At 40.8% G+C, this 22,205-nt stretch overlaps 1 protein-coding gene across 2 annotated transcripts in view; it reads right to left on the reverse strand.

The window, feature by feature from the left end:
• LOC129624739 (leucine-rich repeat transmembrane protein CCDC168-like) overlaps positions 1-22,205 on the reverse strand; it is a 29,727-nt gene that overhangs the window by 6,704 nt on the left and 818 nt on the right. For both annotated transcript variants that reach the window (XM_055542988.1, XM_055542989.1), the window contains one exon: positions 12,109-12,238. In XM_055542988.1, the coding sequence (XP_055398963.1) occupies positions 12,109-12,238 (130 nt within the window). The remainder of the gene's footprint in view (positions 1-12,108; positions 12,239-22,205) is intronic.

A 22,205-nucleotide genomic window follows, 5' to 3' on the forward strand; every position in this document is an offset into this window, starting at 1 on the left:
GTTTTGAGGGTAAGATATATGCTCAGAGGGAATTCTTAGGGAGGGAAAATTCTCAGAGGGAATCAGTAGGTGCTGCTGCTTTTGTTCCACGCTGGGTAAGTTTTTTCCTTTTTCACTTTTTTGTGTATATCCAAAAATAACATCCATTCCTTTTAATGCTTCCTTAGCCTGTGGAGTTGAATATTCAGAATGCATCTTACTTGTGTCATCAAACTTTACTTCTTGCACTGAGATATTAGTTTGGTGGGGACCTGCTTGGGAGTGAGATGTGGACTTTTGAAGGGTCTCAGACATCCATTTCTCTTGCTGGTCTCCTTTTCCTGTAATATGTGAATCAAGTCCTTCTGTACTTGGAGTATACTCCACAGTGCTAACTACTTCTTCTGATACTGTCTTTTCATATGGCATCTTACTTTGAAATAATATATCTCTTGAAGTATCAGAAGCAAGATTTGGCCAAATACATTGTACACATTCTGGTTGCTCTTCTGTTCCTGCAACAGGCAAGCCAATTCCTTCTGTATTTGAATCGTGGTGCCTTGGACTATCTACTTCCTTTGCTGCTTTCATTACTCCTGGTAATTTAATCTGAAATATATTCATCATAGAATGAGAAAGAGATGTTGGGAGAGTCTTGCATGTACCTTCCTGTTGAAGTTCTTTTCTTCTTTCTGAGCACGGAGGTTGATCCACTGGAATATCTACTGTGTTTGATGCTTTCTGGACCACTGGACTCAAAACTGCTGAACTCATTCCTTTGGCTGAGATTTCTTTCTTTTGCCTTTCAAGATGGAGTTGATACAATATACAAGAGGAAATGAATTCCAGAAGACTTCCTTTCTTCTGGTTAGAACTGTTTCGCTGCTCTGTCCTCCCTTTCTCGGAACAGTTTATTTTCTGTTCATTTGATGTTAATAGAAGGTTCGTTAACTTTGGCATCTTGGTTTCCCATAGATTGACACCTGAAACAACAGGGATGCTAACACTTTCCTTCCGTGTTGCATTTCCTGCCTCTCTCACATGAAGTTCCCCACTGGGGCGAGATGTTGAATCCAGGAGACGTTCCGGAATAGGATCTGGTTTCACGTCTCCAATCTCCACTGCAGGTGTATATTGCCGGGCTTCTGCATTTGCACAAAGAAACATCTGTCCTTTTGAACCTTGTAAGGTATAAGTTTCTCTTAAGCCATCTCTTCCCAGTTGATTTGGAATGGTATTTTCCAAATGAGGGGTTTCCGTAATGGAGTACCAAGTCGGCTCCACCAGTGTCCTTGAATTCCTTCCTTCTTTCAGCAGATCCTGTTCCTTGCAAGTCTTCTCTTGAGAAGCATCTGACTCTAGAAGACACATATTCTGTCCTTTTGAACTTAAAGAAATATCTGTTTTCTCAGATATTTCCGTCCTCTGTGGAGTTGATGCTGGAGGTTGGGCCTTGTCTCTGCCTCCCTCCTTTACTCCCAGGGCGATGAGGCGTTGGCGTTTTGCATGTAACCTAACTCTTGAGATGTCAAACGTAGTGGAGCAGCTTTCTCTCTTTGGTGAAGGTTGATCGGGATGTGCTTCTCTTTTCAAATTTACTGTGTACTTGACATGGGTGGGGCTCTTCTTCAGTTGCTGTCTCATCATGAATCGATATCTACACTGTGGGAAGAGGTCCAGTGAAGCAATTTGGCAATTTTCTTTTTGCTCTCTGATACACTGTCTCAGGGTTTTCGTATTTCTGGATTTGGCACTCTTAGCAAGGGACTGTGAAAATGCTATTTGTCTTGTGTTCAGCGATTTCTTTGGCCTTGCTGGCTTGCCTTTCTCCCTTTTTGCTTCCATCAACTCTTGAATTTGAGGTGGAATAGACCCAGGGTCACAAATAGTTTTCAGAGAGAATTCTACCTCAGTTTTATCTTGCTGGAACCCTGGCTTCTGTTTCTTGGTGTTAAACCTTGTTTCCTTTTCGTGGCTTCGGGTTCCATGCCCTGCTCTGTTATACATCAGGGAAACAAATGGTTTCTTTGCCTTCGATTTTACCCGTTCAGTAGGCACAGTGCTTTCTACACCTGCTGTTTTCACATTAGCTTGATGGTTTAGGATTTGGGGGTAAGGAGGTGTATAGGCATAAGCAGAGTTCTGGATGTTTCCTGAGACACATGGTTCTTGCTGTTTCTTTTGCAGAAACTCAAATGACTGGGTATATTGTGAAGGTGTTCCAGACAAGACCTGTTGTTCACACTCTTTTTCCTCCATACCTTTTGCTTTCTTTAGGGCATTTCTCTTTTCAGAAGATTCTTCATAGTTACCTGAGGTGTTAGGTGACTGCTCCATTTTTATATATGGTGGAATAGATGGAGAAGCATCTGTAGATTTTAGGTCTGTGTTTAACACAGCTTTCTCTCTGTGTGTGTCTATCTCCTGTTTTTTGTTAATGCTTAAAGCAGCGGGACCTGCAGCATTAAGTGCCTGTAAAACCACTCTGTCTTCAACTGGCAACTGCATGTGTGTTGGCTGTACAGGATTAAACCCTGATATTCTGTCTGCCTCTGTTTGGAATCTGCTTTGCCTTCTAATGTTGGAGGTATCCACTTCAAAGTAAGTGGCATTTGTACACATATCAGTCTCATTTTTACCTGAGTGCGTCTCTTTCATTTTGGTTTCTACGCTGGATCTAAGTCTCATCCTCTGTTTTGTGGAAGATTGCCTACTGATTTTAAATAGCTGTGAAATGAGTGGCTCCTTTTTTTTCATCACTGAACATTTGCATTTCGGTATGATTTTCTCTTGCACTGTGTTTATCTGGCTTTCAGAGTCAGATAAAACAGGCATGAATAAATCGAAAGGCCCCAGGAGAACTGTGGCTAAGTTTTTGTCCAGCTCTGCCTTTTTCTCTGTAACAAAATCACCTAGATTTTTGTAAAGTGTTCTATGGTTATCCAGACTGTCCCTTGCTGCGGTATCAAATGAGAGTTTATCAGTCACTAATGTGGGTGGTGGACTCTTAGCTCCCTCACTGGCATGGAATAATGTCTCTCTCGCACCTTCATCCCATTGCTTCTCTCTTGCCTTGGTCTTAGCTTTGTGGTTTTTCTCTCTATGGCTTCCGGTAAGATACCTCGTGCTATTAAGCTCCTGTAAAACTGGTAGCTTCCCTGCCTCCAGAGTTACCTGCTTGGGACTCATTGTACTTTTCTTGCCTACAGCCTCTACTGCATGACTCTGGCTCTCAGGTTCAGATGAATCAAGGCTGGAGAAACCTAAAGACTTTAAGACTGTTCCTAGTAAGTCACTCTGACTCCTTGCCTTTTTCTTAAAAATGGGACTATCTCGTTTCCTCCTAGGATTTCCATCCCAGACACCATCACAGTGTAAGGAACCAGTCTCTGATTTCCTAGCTTCTGGAAATGGGATCTTTAGATCTGCCATGTGTTGGATTTCCTCTTGAGTATGAAGACCTTTCTTCAGTGTTTGGACTCTAATTAAAGTCATCACGCTTTTAGAGACAGGCTTTAAAATAGTTTTTCTAACATGTTCTTCTTGCCTCATGTTTTGTGGCACATAAGACAGATTCCAAGTACTTCTACCTTTTGAACTATCCAGTTTAGGTTTTGATTTGCAAGGGCCAAGATTTTTCACATGATGAGGCGTGAAACAGAGATTTTGGCTCTCGTGCAGAACTGATTCTGCTGATATTTCTGGGACATTTTCCTCTTCCTTCTCATGTGGCACACTCACTCTCCCTGTGTTGCTGGATCTGCTTTGTGTATCAATCAAATTGGCCTCCCATGCTTCCCCAACACTCAGTGATTTCTCTAGCTCTGGGCAGGTGTGGTTGTGTGTTTGTACTCTTGGTTGATCTGTCCCTGTTGTGGGTGTGCTATCAATTTCAATATCTATCTTATCCGTTGAAACCGGTGTGAGAGATGAAAATGCATCCGTTATACTTTTATGTTGTTGCCTGTCTTTTATCACAGACTTTAAATAACATTCCTGTTTCTTTTTACAGTACTGATGACCGTGCTCAGTGATATTAAGCGCCTGTGAAAAAAGAGGCCTCTTTGCCTTCATGGTTATATATCTGGGACCCATAAGATCTTTCTGTTCTGGAAATTTTAGTGCTTTTTTCTGCCTTCTAGATTGAGACAAAACAGATGTTGTGGATATTGTTAGTAAATCTCTTTGCAACTCTTTATGTTTCTTGACAATAGAACCACTCACTTTCCTTCTAGAGCTTTCATTACATGAATCTCCAAGCGCTGAGATCCCTGACTTGGGAAGTGGGATATTTTGATCAGCTGTGTATTTTGTTACTTTTTGAGTTTTTATGTCTTTCTCTTCTTCAAGTTGTAGGGGAGCTGGACTGGAAGCATCCAGCCTCCTTGTGGGAGTCCTAAACACTTCCTCATCAATTAAAAGACCGTTGAACATCGCTTTCCCTCTTTTTACACATGAAATCTTTTCACATTTTCTATGCAGTATGTTTGTGTATGCTGGGATGTTCTTCTTCACCTTTTCAGTTTGAAATGGAATTATCAGAGGAGAACAGGTAGACTCCAATATATTTTCTGAAACTAGTGTTTGTTGCTGCATGTCTTGCTCTGTAATAAGCGTATTTTCATCTTTTCTACTTTCTGTATTGAATGCAGCTTCCTTGCCCTCTCTTTCATTTTGCCGTCTTGACTGAGATGTGGTGCCTAAGGCACTGCATCTTTTACACAGTCTTTTCCTGCCCTCTGGTTTTATACTGACTTCGACTGGGTCTTTCTTGGCTTTCCGTTTTTTATGTGTTTTGGTGGCAGGTGAAACAGGTGTAGGTGAAAAAGAAGTATTCATAAATATACTTGACATACTCTGAGATAACTCTTTGGCCATGTTATCAAAGGTGTAGACCAGTTCCTTTCCATGGCTGGGGGCACTGGGACTAGTGGTATTAGTTGTCTTCAAAACTGATGCCATCTGGGCTTCCCCAGTTCGAGACGTAGGGATCAATGCTACATTTCTCAACCCTTTAATTTCAGGTGAATCTGGCCTGGAGATACCAAAAGACTGTAGGGCTCTCCCTTGTAAGTCCGTTTGTAATTCTTTCCTTCCCTCTGGACTAGAACTAGCAAGTTCCTTTGTTGGGTCTGTTTCAGACAGGACGTCACTTGGTGCTTTAACAGCTAAAGATTCGCCGAGTGATTTCTCTGTCGCTGGAGATAAAATCCTTGACCTCTGTGTTTTTGTCCTTTTTGGTGCCTTCTCAGATGGAAGTGAATTCAGAATAGAAGAAGGCACAGAACGCAAGACAGTTTGTGTGAAAAATGTTTGTTGTTGCAGCTCCTCCGCTATGGTTCGTGCTTCTGGGATTTTCCCCCTTGCTGAATACTTCTGTTTGAGATCTGATTTCACAAAGCGAGCCTCCTTCATATGATGAGTACGGGAAGTGAGGTGCTGGAAATTCTGAGGCGCTGCTTCTCCACTGTGGCCTTTGAGTTCCTTCCTGACGTTTTCCCTCTTGGCCCTAGAATAGGGACACCAGGCTCCCCTTCCATCTGACCAGTGTCCTTGCTGTTGTATCTCAGGATGGAACCTCATCTTCCCCGGCATGTCTGTCTCTACTTTGGTTCTGTTATGCACCTTCATGTCCAGTGAAACCGACACGGGAGAGGAGGTGGCCTTTGGTGTGGTGGCTGCCAGTGATCGACCTTGTTTCCTCACAGTTTTGAACTTGCCTTCAAATTGCCTACCACGGCTTGGCGCGCCACGTTTTGTGACATTAAATGTCTTGGAAATCGGTGTCTTCTTTGCCTTCAAAGTGATACATTTGGGACTCATTTTATTTATCTTGTCTGTAAGTTCTGAGTGGTTTCTCTCTCTTTTCGACACAGGTAAAGCAAGTGTGGCTGCATCCCAGAACTCCAGCATTGTTGCCAGCAATTCTTGGGCTCCTCCTTCCTTTCTCTCTGCAGTAACATGTTCTAGCGCCCCAGAGGATTTTATCTCAATCAAAAACTCAACGATCTGTGATCGCAGGGTTTTCGAAGGGAGGGTTTTCAGACAGCCATTCCCAGGGATGTTAAATATCTGTGACATTGGTGCCTTTCGTGCCTTCATAACAACACACTTGGGACTCATTTTACTTTTTAAGGCTCTACATGTAAATGTCTTTCTCCCCTGTTTAGGTGCAGGGGGATCAGGTGTGGCAGTAGCTGAAGACTCAGGGACAGGTGCTTGTAGATCTTTTTTAAACTCTGACTCTTCCTCTTTACCAAGATCATCCAGTTCTCCCGTGCAGCTCTCATCACTTGGGATGTCACATTTCATTGTATCAATTACAACTTGACCGGTTAGTGATTCGTTCGACTTTAGAAGAGGAAGGTTTGAACTCGCTGACCACACTGTGCTGTTTTGTGTCTGCTGGCTTCTCTTCGGCTGTGTTGTCTGCACTGGATCTTCAGGCTGTGTGTGCTGGGGGATGTCCTGTTTGGTAAAAAACAGAGTTTCCCCATATCCTTTGCTTCCTGGTTTGTGAAGCTCAAGCTCCTTCGTCTGGTCTGAACAGAGTATGAAATGTTGGCTGAGCTGTGGAATTACTTTTAGTAACATCTCCTGTTCACTTTCTTCATCTTGAAGATCACCTTCTTCAGGGTCATCTGGAGTCACATTCCCTTCATGTGGGGGTATATTTTGCTTTACTTGTTCAGAACTGAGTCTTTTTTCTCCTAACATGTCTTTTTCCCCTTCTTGGTCACTATACCTATTAATGGCAGGGATGATGTTCAGGAGGGAGTCCCTGCCATCTGCCATTTTTGTACTCTGACCCACCTGTCCCATTTTGGTGGTCAAGTTATATCCCAATTCTTTCCTACGATTTAGTCTAGCACCACCCTTGATATTGAGCATGTGTGAAATGGGTGGTTTCTTTGCTTTTAAAATTCCATATTTGGGATTCATCAGGATTTTCATGTCTGAATATTGTTTGAAGTTTCTCTTGCCTTTGGATAGAGATAAAGCAGCCATGCAGAAATCTAAAGTCACTTTCTCTTCCTTTTCAGTACCACCAGCTTGTTCCTTTTGATGGTTTGCCTTAGATGGAACACCACCTTCTCTTGCAGAAAATATTTTTTCATCAAACTTTGCTTCTCCTGATGTTGGAGGAAAAAACCTAGCATCGCTCTCTAGCTTTCTCAGTGGAAATGGATCCAATGTTGGGCATGAAGCAGAGCTCAAAATACTCTCTGCAAAATGTGTTTGTGGTTGTACCTGGATATTTATACTTCCTATTTGTTTCTGCCCCTCATCTGATTTGATAAGGTCATGATCCTGCTCCTGATATGTACTGAGTATGAAGCCTTGGCCACTCTCTGGAATTGGTAAATCTTGTTCCCCTGCCCCCTCCTCCTTCCTGTCTTTCACACTGTTAGGTAAACTACTCATATCAATAGAAGCTGGGCAACATACTTTTCTTTCATTGGGTGATTTCTCTTGCATTTGCGTATGATCAAGTCTTGTTATCCTTTGTGTATCTGTCTCCACATTTAATCCGATGCTCATTTTGGTGTTCAGCAAAACAGGCACCCTGGAGAGAATGACAGGTGAACACACATCTCCTTTGTTTTTATTTTGCTGTAAGTTCTTCATTTGAAAATTGCATTGCAATGCTTTTCTCTGCCTGCCAGGGAGCATACGCAGAGTGGATAGGTTTTGTTCTCTCATAGTTCTGTATCTACGACTCACTGTTTGCTTTCTTGCCAGTTTTAGTGTGTTTTTCTTTCTTTGAGATTTAGAAACGGAGGTGTCAATGGAATCAGAAGACTGCAAGAAGGTCACTTGCAAACTTTCTGGTAATGCTGAATTTTTATCCACAGAATAAGAACCTCGTTCCCTTGTGAGGTTTCCACCAGAGGCTACGCCACTCTCTGTTGGAATTTTCAAAAGTTTCACAGGTGATGAGTTCCGTGCTTCAGGAGGTAGAATCTCCAGACCCACAGGGGCTGTTAGGTCATCTTCTGGTTTGTTGGTCTTCAGGAGTTCCTTGGCTTCTTGAGGACCCATCTGGACATCAGTCTGCAAAGCAGCTTGTTTAAAGCATGTTTGGTGCTGTTTATCTTGCTCCTTTGTTAAACAGTGCAGGCCTGCATCTGGTTCGGCAAGGTGAGTCTCATTTCCTCGACATCCATTGATCCAGAGGTACTGGCTATGCTGCGGAGCCGTTATTAGCAAAGTCTTTTGCTCCTTTTCCTCTACATCTTGTCCTTTTTCTTCTCCGTCACAGAGTGCATTACTCTCATCAAAAAAATCAACATACAGTGGTCTTTCTTCAACGGCTAGACCCCGGAGCTTTGCTTGAACACGGCAGAAGCTCTTTGTCTCCTCTTGTAACCTGCTATGCACAGGAGAGTAAAGGGTGTTTAGAAATTCATATTCCAGTCCATTAGCTTGGCCAATCTTTTCAAACTTGGCCTTAAAGTCAGATTCCAGTTTCTTTCTTTGATGACCTGTGATATCACACATTTGTGAAATGGATGGCTTCAATGCCTTCATAGGTACAGACTTGGAGTTCACTCTACATTCTATGTGTGAAAATCTTACTCTAGTTTTCTTCACTTTAGAATGAGATAAGACAGGCATATGGTAATTAAAAGTCTTTGGGAACACTGCTGGTAAATCTTCAGGTCGTTCTGCTTTCATTGCTGCAAAACAGTAACCTGTTGCCCTGGTATCACTTCCATCATCTGGCACATCACTTTCTCTTGTTTGGTTTAAACGGTCTCCAATCAGTGATTTTTCTGATGTGGGAGGAGATATCTCAGAATCATCTTCAGTGCATCTTAAATCTGTGGGTGCTATCAGGCTTTCCTCCATATTTTCAACACGAACTGGACCTGTTGTGGCCATGTGAATAGACTCTGCCATGATTTCTGCAAATGTGATTGGTTGTTGCATATCTTTCATGGATTTGAGCTCTTTCTCTGGATCTTCATCCAATCTGAGGTTCCAGCAATCCTCAAGGACTACTTCTGGGGAAGCTTCCTGGTCCCCACTCACTTCCTCCTGCAACAGAGCTGCTTCTAGTGTGTTTCCAGAGTCACTTCCTTTATTAATGATATCTAAATAGTCTTCTTCTCTTTCAGCTTCTGATGTTTCTTGTTTTAGCTCGGTATGACTGTGATTCCCTACATTTAATCTGCTGTGCATTCTAACATGGGGCAAAATAGACAGACAAGGGTCAGTAACATTCAGAAGTGTATCTGCCATGGTTTTATCTTGAAGTATGTATTTAATCATGATTTTGAAATTGCTTCTTAATCTTCTGTGACATTTTGGTGGCTTTTTTAGTTTCATAATTACACATTTGAAACCAAGTACATTTGTGGTTCCTGGTATTTTTTTTCTGATTTTCTTCCTTTTCAAATTTGATAATGGAGGCATATGCCTATGGAAAGACCCCAGGGCAACTTCAGGTAAAACTCCTTCTAAGTCCTGCTTTTCTTCTGCAATCTGAGCATCCAGGAACTTCTCAGGGCTTCCCCCCAAAGGGACACCACATTCTGTTGATTCAGTTAAAACTGGCAAGCTCTCAAACACGGTGAGAGGATGCACTGGGTCTACAGTTTCCCTGCCCGTGGCTCTGTCTGTGCTTTGCTTCACCTCAACTTGAAATGGATCCATCATGGGACGTGGGTTAGTCTCCACAGTCGTCTCTGTAGAGAGAGTTTGTGGGTAAACATCGAGGTCTTTATTTTGAGTGGTTCGACCTTTCGAACTACTCTGTCCTGGTTCCAGTTTGACATACGTGGGCTTCTGCTGTAGTCGTGGGCTGAACCTGAGGCCTGGCGTTTGCTGCAAAGCTGCTTCGTGTGGAGCCTGTTCTTCCTCTCTGTTGTCTTCTTGTGGCTTTTTAACTAGACAGTTCTTCTCAAAGGAAAAATACATTTTCCTGTCATCTGGTAATTTGTCTGGCTTTACTGCTGAAAATCTAAGTCCTATTTCTGATGTATCCATCTTGGTTTTTAATCCACCCTGCATTTTCATATGAGGTGGTAAAGAAAGGGCAGTGTGAGTGGCTTCGTGAAACGCAGCAGATATTCTTTCATCTTGCATATTGTTAATGTTGCTTCTAGTGTTGCTTTCGAGTTCCTCACTTCCACTTATGTCATCTTCTTCCATCACATGAGCTCTTAAGGCATTTTTTTCCTTCTCAGTTACATCTTCTGGCCTCTCCTGAATTTCTACACCTGCTGGTTGTCCACTGCTTTTATGCTTTTCGGTTCCTAGGGGAACGAACAAGTTGATATCAGAAGACTCCAGAACAATTTCAAGAAGATATTTTCTGTCTGTATTCCCCTGTGAGAAGCACCTTTGCATTTCTGATATACTCGTTGGTAACTCCTCTCTGCTTGAAAGGGCAGGATTTGAATTCTCTGTACCTCGTAGGTCCTCCCATGTTTTCATGTTTCTGTCTGACTCCATCTGGGGAGAGGAAACACATTTCTGCAAAGGTTCTGATATGGCTTCTTCTAAAGGTGTCTCTTGCCTTGCCACAGGCACGTCAGATGTTGTTTTGCTATCTGGGGCACAAGACTCTGCAATATCCATTTCCTTTGGATCTTCAAGAGACTCTTTATTCATCCAGTCTGTTTCTGTTAATGAAGGACAAGGTGCTTTCTGTTGATAAGTATTGACCATGAAAGACTGTTCTAGCTGAGATGGAATTTCTTGTGAAATGTTTTCTAGTTCTTTATTGTTTCTGCCATGCTGCTCTTCATTTTCAGTACTCCCCGTGGTTCCTTCTTCCTCAACAGACCCTATGTAATTAACTTTCTCTGCACATAGTGACTGATCTGGTTTCAGCAGAAAATCTCTACATTCTGTTAAACCTGGAGTGAATTTTGCTTGTCTTTTTCTGTAATACTTCCTAATATAAGGAGGGACAAGCTTGAAAGCATATGTAAAATGCAATGCTATACCTGATACACCTTTTCTTTGATGTAACTCTTTCTTCTTAGTTTTATGTTCATATCTTAACTGGCTGCACTCTGAAGTATGACATGCTGTGGTCAGAAATACCTGTGAAGCTGGTGTTTTCTTTGACTTCTGAGGTGGATCTTTGAGGCTAAGTTCACTTTTACTGCGTGATGTTTTTCTTCTGTTTTTCTGCCTGGTCATGAGAGGCAGCAAGCCATATGCAGGAGACTGGTTTAATGTTGAGGAAGCAATTTGTTTCTGGCCCTCACTCTTAACATGCTCTAGTTGTGGCATCACTTTATCAACTGAATTTGGGCTCAGAGGTAAAACCAGATGTCTGGCATCCTTTAAAATAGTGTTTTGCCCTGGGATAGAATATTTACTCTTGTTTGACTCTTCAGACCAGACAGAATCCTGGGTCTCATCCGAGTGTTTTGTATCAGACCCTAGGCCCTTGACTGAATCTTGAGTCTCAATAGACTGTGGAACTTGGACCAGATGTTGGCACCTATCCATGTCTGCGGTCTGGAAGGAGTCTTGGGTGCTGCTAGTAAGTGGTTGCCTCACCAAATCTTGAGGCAGAGCAGAGTATCTGGCCTCACTCTCAGGCTGCCTTTTGACTGATGCCTGATTGTTAAAAAATTGGTGGGCTTGACCAGTAAATTGGGCTTTGGAAAATCCTTGACTCTGAGTAGCCTTTTGTCTGGAAAAAGAAGCTTGTGCTTGGGCAGAAAGGTCCATTGTAGCAGAATGTTGATTCTGAATCAAGGGCTCTAGAGAGATTGAGTACAGAGAGGTAGTTTTATTCTCTAATGTGGCTTTGGATTTTGGAGGGCTTTGATTTCTCACATTTTCTTCCAGAAGTCTGACTTGGTCTCTAGAAAGAAACAGATGGGCAGGAGGGCATGGTGCCACATCTAGATCTTCACTTTCTATAATGACTCTCGAAGATCTTGAAAAGTTAAAGTCAGAAGAAAATGTCCTATTTTTACTTTTGTTACTTTTCATTATGGAAAATAATTTCTTTGATGAAAACTGTATTGTTTCATGTTCATTTTTAGGGCACCTGCTACACCTTAGCAAAATTTCCTGTACTTCGGAATGAAATAGTGACAAAGATGATGAGCTAGTCCCATTTGAAGATGTCATATGACTTTCACTAAAGTGACTTACTCGAAATCTACTTTCACTGGTACTTGCCCGTGGTGGTTCATCTGGTGGTGGAATGCTGTCTTCAAAGTACTCTTCATTTCCTTCAGATGTAATTGATGAAGCAATTGTTCTCTCTGAATAGTTATCAACTCTGAAATATAAGAAAACAGTGAGTCAATTGTCACTGAGGACCTATTTCATATAAGAACTCTCTTTGAAATTTAAGGAAATCCAATATAGTATATGAAAACATAGTTAAATGTAGAGATAAGCTGGGAAGTCATTATCCACATTACAAAATAATTCATTACCTAGTTGCATTCATTCAATAAATCAATCCACTGACAAAGTGAAGTAAGTTATTTTCATATCTAGGAGAATGAGGGATTTTTCCCCACAAAAATCTGTCCAAAAGTCTACTTTTGACTGTCTATTTTGACAAAGTTGCAGATTAAGATTATATCCTTTTACAAGGAATATCAGTTTCTGTTCTCTGTGTGACAGTTTTGACAAGAATGAAAACATCCTTATGGGAATTTAAGAGGTACAACAGAACAGTGCCCAATGTCATAAACTATAGCTTTATATAAGTCCTAATTGTTTAACAGCTGTTTGTTTTTGATCAAGAGAGAAGCCTACATTTTAGGGTAATGCTTCTCAACATAATTTTGGTTAAAATAATTATCACGGAAGAGGGCGATAGAACATGAAGATGGTTGAATGGCATCACCAATTCAATGGACATGAACTTGAGCAAACTCTGGGAGATGGTAAGGGACAGGGAGGCCTGGTGTGCTGCAGTCCATGGGGTCACAAAGAGTTGGACACGAATTGGTGACTGAATAACAACAACTGATCACAGAGGGCTTCCCAGGTGGCTCAGAGGTAAAGAATCTGCCTGCAAATGCAAGAGACTCGGGTTGGCTCCATGGGTCAGGAAGAGCCCCTGGAGAAGGAAATGGCAATCCACTCCAGGATTCTTGCCTGGAGAATTCCATGAACAGAGGAGCCTGGTGGGCTACAGTCCATAGCGTTGCAAAGAGTTGGACATGACTTAGTGACTAAAGAGCAGCAGCAAATGGTCATGGAAGTGGACCTTCCAGCATCCTTTCTACCTCAAATGATTAGGCTTGGTCTAGCAATGCTAGAAAGAGAGTGAAAAAGTTGGCTTAAAGCTCAACATTCAGAAAACGAAGATCATGGCATCCGGTCCCATCACTTCATGGCAAATAGATGGGGAAACAGTGGAAACAGTGTCAGACTTTGTTTTGGGGGGCTCCAAAATCACTGCAGATGGTGACTGCAGCCATGAAATTAAAAGATGCTTACTCCTTGGAAGGAAAGTTATGACCAACCTAGATAGCATATTCAAAAGCAGAGACATTACTTTGCCAACAAAGGTTTGTCTAGTCAAGGCTATGGTTTTTCCTGTGGTCATGTATCGATGTGAGAGTTGGACTGTGAAGAAGGCTGAGCACCAAAGAATTGATGCTTTTGAACTGTAGTGTTGGAGAAGACTCTTGAGAGTCCCTTGGACTGCAAGGAGATTCAACCAGTCCATTCTGAAGGAGATCAGCCCTGGGATTTCTTTGGAAGCAATGATGCTAAAGCTGAAACTCCAGTACTTTGGCCACCTCATGCGAAGAGTTGACTCATTGGAAAAGACTCTGATGCTGGGAGGGATTGGGGGCAGGAGGAGAGGGGGACGACAGAGGATGAGATGGCTGGATGGCATCACTGACTCGATGGACGTGAGTCTCAGTGAACTCTGGGAGTTGGGATGGACAGGGAGGCCTGGCATGCTGCAATTCATGGGGTCGCAAAGAGTCGGACATGACTGAGCGACTGAACTGAGCAATGCTCAGACCAACAACATCAGCATCACTTTGATCAAAAATGCAAAATGACCAGAAATGCAAAATGCAAAAATGACCAGAAATGCAAAATCTCAGATCCCACCCTAGACTTCCTGAATCAGATGCCCTAGGTGTGGGGCCTGGAAATCTGAATTTTAACAAGCTCTCCAGGTGATTCTGATGCCCCTTAAGTTTTGTTTCACAGTTGTTATTGTTCAGTCGCTAAGTCGTGTCTGTTTCATGGTAAGTTTGTTTCATGGTAAGGTACCCTAAAATCATAAACTGAAACTCATATAAGTAAGTCAGAAATTCTGGTGGCTGTCTCTCCAGGGAACACAGATTATCTTGTCCTTTACTGGAAGAATGACCCTAGTTTTAAATAACTCATCATCATGAACAAAGCCATGAAAGTGAAAGTGAAAGTGAAAGTGAAGTCGCTCAGTCGTGTCTGACTCTTTGCGACTCCATGGACTGTAGCCTACCAGGCTACTCTGTCCATGGGATTTTCCAGGCAATAGTCCTAGAGTGGATTGCCATTTCCTTCTCCAGGGGATCTTCTCAACCAAGGGATCGAATCTGGGTCTCCCACATTGTAGACAGACACTTTACCGTCTGAGCCACCAGGGAAGTCCAGAGCCATGAAGCTAATAAATAAAATCATCAACATATACCCCCATCGCACAAATAGTTTTTCTACATGTTTACTTATACAGGAAAATCTCATTGATTTGGATTCTTCTAATTATTAATAGAATTTGGAGTATTTTAGACTGAACTATTGATTACCTTTTTTCACAGGAACACAAAATTATTAGGTGAATGTTTAAAATACATTAAATACTTTTCAAGTTCTTTCTACTGTCAGGAGAAGCTATTAATGTCTAATATACAGGCTGTATACACATTTTTGTTACCTAGTGTGGTAGTCAATTTTGTGTGTTAACTTGCCTGGGCTGAGGAATGCCCAGAGAGCTGGTAAAACACTATTTCTGAGCACCTGTGAGGATGCTTCAGGAAGAGATTCACATTTGAATCAGCAGCCTGAAGATACAGAAGATATGCCCTGGGCATATTGGCTGGCATCATGCAATCCACTGAGGGCTCAAATAGAACAAATACATGGAAGAGCAAACTCCCCGACTCATTGATCTGGGATGTCCATCTTCTTTGCCCTCAAACATCAGAGCTCCTGATTCTTGGGTCTTTGGGCTCTGAGACCATCCAGCACTGCACAACTCCCTGCCACCCCAGGACTTCTGCCTTGGGCTGAATTATACCGTTTGCTTTTTTAGGGCTCCAGTTTTTATTTGGTAGATCAGGGGACTTCTCAGCCTCTATAACCATGCAAGCCAATTCCTATAAAACTCGTTTTATCTGTCTCTCTCTTTTTTGCATTTCTCTGCTGAACCCTGACTGATACACCTACCCATCATCTTTAGTATCATGTCACCTTTGGTACCACCATCTGTCCTTACAACTAAAGCAAAATTATAGCTTGGAGTAATAATCATGGATGCGTTCTCTTCAACATCCATTCTACCTCAAGGGTTTATGCTAAATCCAATATAGTAATCTCATTTCCAAGTAATTGAATAAGGAGTGGGTATGAAATAATCCCAGTATAAGACAAAGACATTTAACAACTTCGGGGAAAAGTTGCCTTGTTCCTAAGAAAGACACAGGAAGAATTGGCCTCTTACATCCTCTGGAAATTGCTGGTCTGATTTGGAAACTCTTGGTGGCAATCTTTCTATTTACCTCAAGGTAAAACCAACACCAAGAAAGGCAGAGGGAGCGGCTCCCCTGGTGGGCCAGTGGTTAAGAATCCACCTTCCAGTGCAGAGGACATGGGTTCAATCCCTGGCTGGGGAACTAAGATCCCACATGCTGTGGGGCAAGTAAGCCCACGTACCACAACTAGAGAAATCTGTGCACCACAGTGAGGACTAAGACCCAACACACCCAAAAACAAATAAATATTTATAAATAAATACAAATAGAACAACCACATTACATGAATAAAGCCCCTTTACACCTGACAACCAAAAGAAATTAGACTGAAGTCAAGTAATCTTCAGGTTTGTACTCCACACAGCTACTAGTGATTCAGCTGAAACACAAAACTGTCACTCCTACGCTCAACCACCTTCAGTGGTTCCTCACTACCTACAGAATAAACTCCAAGCTTTTCACATGGCATACAGACTTTGTATAGTCAAAGCTATGGTCTTTCCAGTAGTCATATACAGATGTAAGAGTTGGACTATAAAGAAGGCTGAGCACCAAAGAATTGAGGCTTACAAACTGTGGTGTTGGAGAAGACTCCTGAGAGTCCCTTGACAGCAAGGTGATGAAACCAGTCAATCCTAAAGGAAATCAACCCTGAATATTCATTGGAAGAACTGATGCTGAAGCTTCAATACTTTGGCCACCTGATCGAAGAGCTGAGTAATTGGAAAAGACCCTGATGCTGGTGAAGATTGAGGGCAGGAGGAAAAGTGGAAGACAGAGGATGAGATGGTTGGATGGCATCACTGACTCAATGGACATGAGTTTGAGCGAACTCCAGGAGATGGTGAAGGACAGGGAACCCTGGTGTGCTATAGTCTATGGGGTTGCAGAGTTGGACATGACTGAGGGCCTGAACAACAATGAGAGAAAGTCCTTTATGATCTGACTCCTGCCTGTTTTTTCACATTCATCACCCACAACTCCTGGCCCATCCTCACCATTCCAGCAACCCTGAAATAATCATAAGTTGTTGTACATACCCTGCAGTTTCTTATTTCCTTGCCTCTGTTCATGGCCTATAAGGCCTTCTTTATCCTCCCAACCAGTGTCTTCTTCTGACTAATTTCCACTTACCTTTTAAAGTTCAGCTCCAGTATAAGCTTCTCCATGAAGCCATTCTCAACACCCCCTAAGCTGGTGTAGGTGTCTCCTAAAATGTTCTCCTAGATTTCCTATTATTGTGTTACCATACTGCAAGAAATCATCCTTTTATGTATAGAAATGAATGAAAATGAAAACACAACAACCAAAAACCTATGGGACTCAGTAAAAGCAGTGCTAAGGGGAAGGTTCATAGCAATACAAGCTTACCTCAAGAAACAAGAAAAAGTCAAATAAATAACCTAACTCTACACCTACAGCAACCTGAAAAGGAAGAAATGAAGAACCCCAGGGTTAATAGAAGGAAAGAAATCATAAAAATTAGGGCAGAAATAAATGCAAAAGAAAAGAGACCATAGCAAAAATCAACAAAGCTAAAAGCTTTGTTTAAAAAAAAGCTATCTATCTTCTTTGAGAAGATAAATAAAATAGACAAACCATTAGCCAGACTCATCAAGAATCAAAGGGAGAAGAATCAAATCAAAATTAGAAATGAAAATGGAGAAATCACAACAGACAACACAGAAATACAAAGGATCATAAGAGACTACTATCAGCAACTATATGCCAATAAAATGGACAACTTAGAAGAAATGGACAAATTCTTAGAAAAGTATAACTTTCCAAAACTGAACCAGGAAGAAATACAAAATTTTAACAGACCCATCACAAGCACAAAAATCGAAACTGTAATCATAAATCTTCCAGCAAACAAAAGCCCAGAACCAGATGGCTTCACAGCTGAATTCTACCAGAAGTTTAGAGAAGAGCTAACATCTATCCTACTCAAACTCTTCCAGAAAATTGCAGAGGAAGGTAAACTGCCAAACTCATTCTATGAAGCCACCATCACCCTAATACCAAAACGAGACAAAGATGCCACAAAAAAAGAAAACTACAGGCCAATATCACTGATGACTGTAGATGTAAAAATCCTTAACAAAATCCTAGCAAACAGAATCCAGCAACCTATTAAAAAGATCATACATCATGACCAAGTGGGCTTTATCCCAGGGATGCAAGGATTCTTCAGTATCCACAAATCAATGTAATATACCACATTAACAAATTGAAAGATAAAAACCATGTGATTATCTCAACAGATGCAAAGAAAGTCTTTGACAAAATTCAGCATCCATTTATGATAAAAAAAAAAAACCCTCCAGAAAGCAGGCATAGAAGGAACACACGTCAACATAATAAAAGCTATATAATTAAAAAATAATAATAAATATAATAAAATTATTATAAATAATAATTTATAAATTATATTTATAATAATAAAACCCACAGCTAACATTATCTTCAATGGTGAAAAATTGAAAGCATTTCCTCTAAAGTCAGGAACAAGACAAGGGTGCCCACTCTCACCACTATTATTCAACATAGTTTTGGAAGTTTTAGCCACAGCAACCAGAGAAGAAAAATAAAAGGAATCCAGATTGGAAAAGAATAAGTAAAACTCTCACTGTTTGCAGATGACATGATCCTCTACATAGAAAACCCTAAAGACTCCACCAGAAAATTACTAGAGCTAATCAATGAACATAGTAAAGTTGCAGGATATAAAATTAACACACAGAAATCCCTTGCATTCCTATAAACTAACAATGAGAAAGCAGAAAGAGAAATTAAGGAAACAATTCCATTCACCATCGCAACTAAAAGAATAAAATACTTAGGAATAAATCTACCTAAAGAAACAAAAGACATATATATAGAAAACTATAAAACACTAATGAAAGAAATCAAAGATGACACAAATAGATGGAGAAATATACCATGTTCATGGATCAGAAGAATCAATATAGTATAAATGAGTATACTATCCAAAGCAATCTATAGATTCAATGCAATCCCTATCAAGCTACCAATGGTATTTTTCACAGAACTAGAACAACTAATTTCACAATTTGTATGGAAATACAAAAAACCTCGAATAGCCAAAGCAATCTTGAGAAAGAAGAATGGGACTGGAAGAATCAACCTGCCTGACTTCAGGCTCTACTACAAAGCTACAGTCATCAAGACAGTATGGTACCAGCACAAAGACAGAAATATAGATCAAAGGAACAAAATAGAAAGCCCAGAGATAAATCCACACACCTATGGATACCTTATCTTTGACAAAGGAGGCAATAATGTATAATGGAGAAAAGACAATCTCTTTAACAAGTGGTGCTGGGAAAACTGGCCAATCACTTGTAAAAGAATGAAACTAGAGCACTTTCTAACACCATATACAAAAATAAACTCAAGATGGATTAAAGGTCTAAGTGTAAGACCAGAAACTATAAAACTCCTAGAGGAAAACATAGGCAAAACACCCTCTGACATAAATAATAGCAGGATCCTCTATGACCCACCTCCCAGAGTAATGGAAATAAAGTAAAAATAAAAAAATGGGACCTAATTAAACTTAAAAACTTCGGCACAAAGAAGGAAACTATAAGCAAGGTGAAAAGACAGCCTTCAGAATGGGAGAAAATAATAGCAAACAAAGAAACTGACAAGAATTAATCTCAAAAATATATGAGCAGTTCCTGCAGCTCAATTCCAGAAAAGTAAATTACCCAATCAAAAAATGGGCTAAAGAACTAAACAGACATTTCTCCAAAGAAGACATACAGATGGCTAACAAACACATGAAAAGATGCTCAACATCATTCATTATCAGAGAAATGTAAATCAAGACCACAATGAGGTACCATCTCACACCAGTCAGGATGGCTGCTATCCAAAAGTCTACAAACAATAAATGCTGGAGAGGGTGTGGGAAAAAGGGAACCCTTTTACACTGTTGGTGGGAATGCAAACTAGTACAGCCACTATGGAGAACAGTGTGGAGATTCCTTAAAAAACTAGAAATAGAACTGCCATATGACCCAGCAATCCCGCTGCTGGGCCTACACACCAAGGAAACCAGAATTGAAAGAGACACGTGTACCCCAAAGTTCATTACAGCACTGTTTATAATAGCCAGGACATGGAAGCAACTTAGATGTCCATCAGCAGAAGAATGGATAAGAAAGCTATAGTACATATGCACAATGGAATATTACTCAGCCATGAAAAAGAATATATTTGAATTAGTTCTAATGAGGTGGATGAAACTGGAGCCTACTATATAGAGTGAAGTAAGTCAGAAAGAAAAACACCAATACAGTATACTAATGTATATATATGGAATTTAGAAAGATGGTAATGATGACCCTATATGCGAGATAGCAAAAGAGACACAGATGTATAGAACAGTCTTTTGGACTCTATGGGAGAAGGTGAGGGTGGGATGATTTGAGAGAATAGTATTGAAACATGTATATTATCATATGTGAAACAGATCGCCAGTCCAGGTTCAATGCATGAGACAGGGTGCTCAGGGCTGGTGCACTGGGATGACCCTGAGGGATGGGATGGGGAAGGAGATGGGAGAGGGGTTCAGGATGGGGAACAGATGTATACTCATGGCTGATTCATGTCAATGTATGGCAAAAACCACTACAATATTGTAAAGTAATTAGCCTCCAATTAAAACAAAAACAAAACAAACAAAATCATCCTTTATGAATGTCTCCTCCCCAAGAATATAAGCTTCTTGAGAAGAGATACTATCTTATTATTTGTGCATGCATGCTTAGTCACTCAGTCATGACCAACTCTCTGTGACCCCACAGACAAATGAGGAAAATAAAGCTCAAGGTTAAGTGGATTGTTTACCTACCATGACCTCTCTCTTCAATACAAATGAAGAAGTAATAATCACCAGTTCTGATAATTCAGTTGAAAAATATTTATTTAGCACCTATCATAGCCTGCCAGGCTCCTCTGTCCATGGGGTTTTCCCAGCAAGAATTCTGGAGTGGGTGGTCACTACCTCCTCCAGGGCTTATTATTTGAATACCAGTGTAAAATACAAGGTCCATTGTATAGGGATATCTAATGATTACTGAATGGATTTTGATGAAAACAATTAAGATGTTGATAGCACCAAGAGTAGCAATGTCAGTATTTAATCTCTAGCACTCATGTATCCTCAGGATGTGGGATGAATTCTGATTGTATAAACTCCTTTCATGGCACTCTTGAAGAACCTAGCTCAAGGTCTGCTGGGTTCACAGTAGGTGCTAAATGAATATTTTTTCAGTTGAATTATCATAACTTGTCATTATTTCTTCTTTGTACTGGAGAGAGAGGTTGGGGTAGAGAAAGAAGCAAGCCACTTAACCTCTAAGCTTTATTTTCCTCATCTGTAAAAACAGGAATGATGCTCTGCAGCGATCTAAATGGGAAGGAAATCCAAAGGAGAGGGGACATATGTATGTGTATGATTCACTGATTCACTCTGCTGTACAGCAGAAACTGACACAACATAATAAAGCAACTATGTGCATGCTTGGTCGCTTCAGTCATGTCTAACTCTTTGCAACCCTGGACTGTAACCCACCAGGTTCCTCTGTCCATGGAATTCTCCAGGTAAGAATACTGGAGTGGGTAGCCATTTCCTTCTCCAGATTCCCAACCCAGGGATCAAACCTGGGTCTCCTGCATTACAGGTGGATGCATTACCATCGAGCCACCAGGGAAGCCCCAATATATATATTATATACATATATGTATTCGTGCATACTCTGAAACAAATTAAAAAAAAACAGTAATGATACTATCTACCTGGAAGGATAATTTCAACAATATATAAAAATCCATTAATACAGTTTGGAATAGAGCAACCATTTAAAAATCAAAGTTAAAAAACAGAACTACCATATGACCCACCAATCCCACTCCTGGGCACATACCCAGAGAATACCATAATTCAAAAAGATACATGAACCCCAGTGTTCACTGAAGCACTGTGTACAATAGCCATAAGATGGAAGCAATCTAAATGTCCATCAACACAGGAATGGATAAAGAAGATGTGGTACATGTATACAATGGAATATTAATCATTAAAAGGAATGAAATTGTGACATTTGCAGAGATGTAGATGGACCTAGAGACTGCCATACAGAGTGAAGTAAGTTAAAAAGAGAAAAACAAATACTGAATATATCACTTATATGTGGAATCTAGAAAAATGATACAGATGAACTTATTCACAAAATGGAGACACAGATATAGAGAACAAATGTATGGATACCAAGGGGGAAAGAGGGGGTGGGATGAACTGGGAGATTGGGACTGACCTATATACACTGCTATGTACAAAATAGATAACTAAAGAGAACCTAGTGTAGAGCACAGGGAATGCTACTCAGTGCTCAGTGGTGACCTAAAGGGGAAAGAAATCCAAAAAGAGGGGATGTATGTATATATGTGCATATATATATTTTTATCTCTCTCTCTCTCTCTCTCTCTCTCATTCACTTT

This window comes from Bubalus kerabau, chromosome 12, assembly GCF_029407905.1.
Source record: "Bubalus kerabau isolate K-KA32 ecotype Philippines breed swamp buffalo chromosome 12, PCC_UOA_SB_1v2, whole genome shotgun sequence".
NCBI lineage: Eukaryota > Metazoa > Chordata > Mammalia > Artiodactyla > Bovidae > Bubalus > Bubalus kerabau.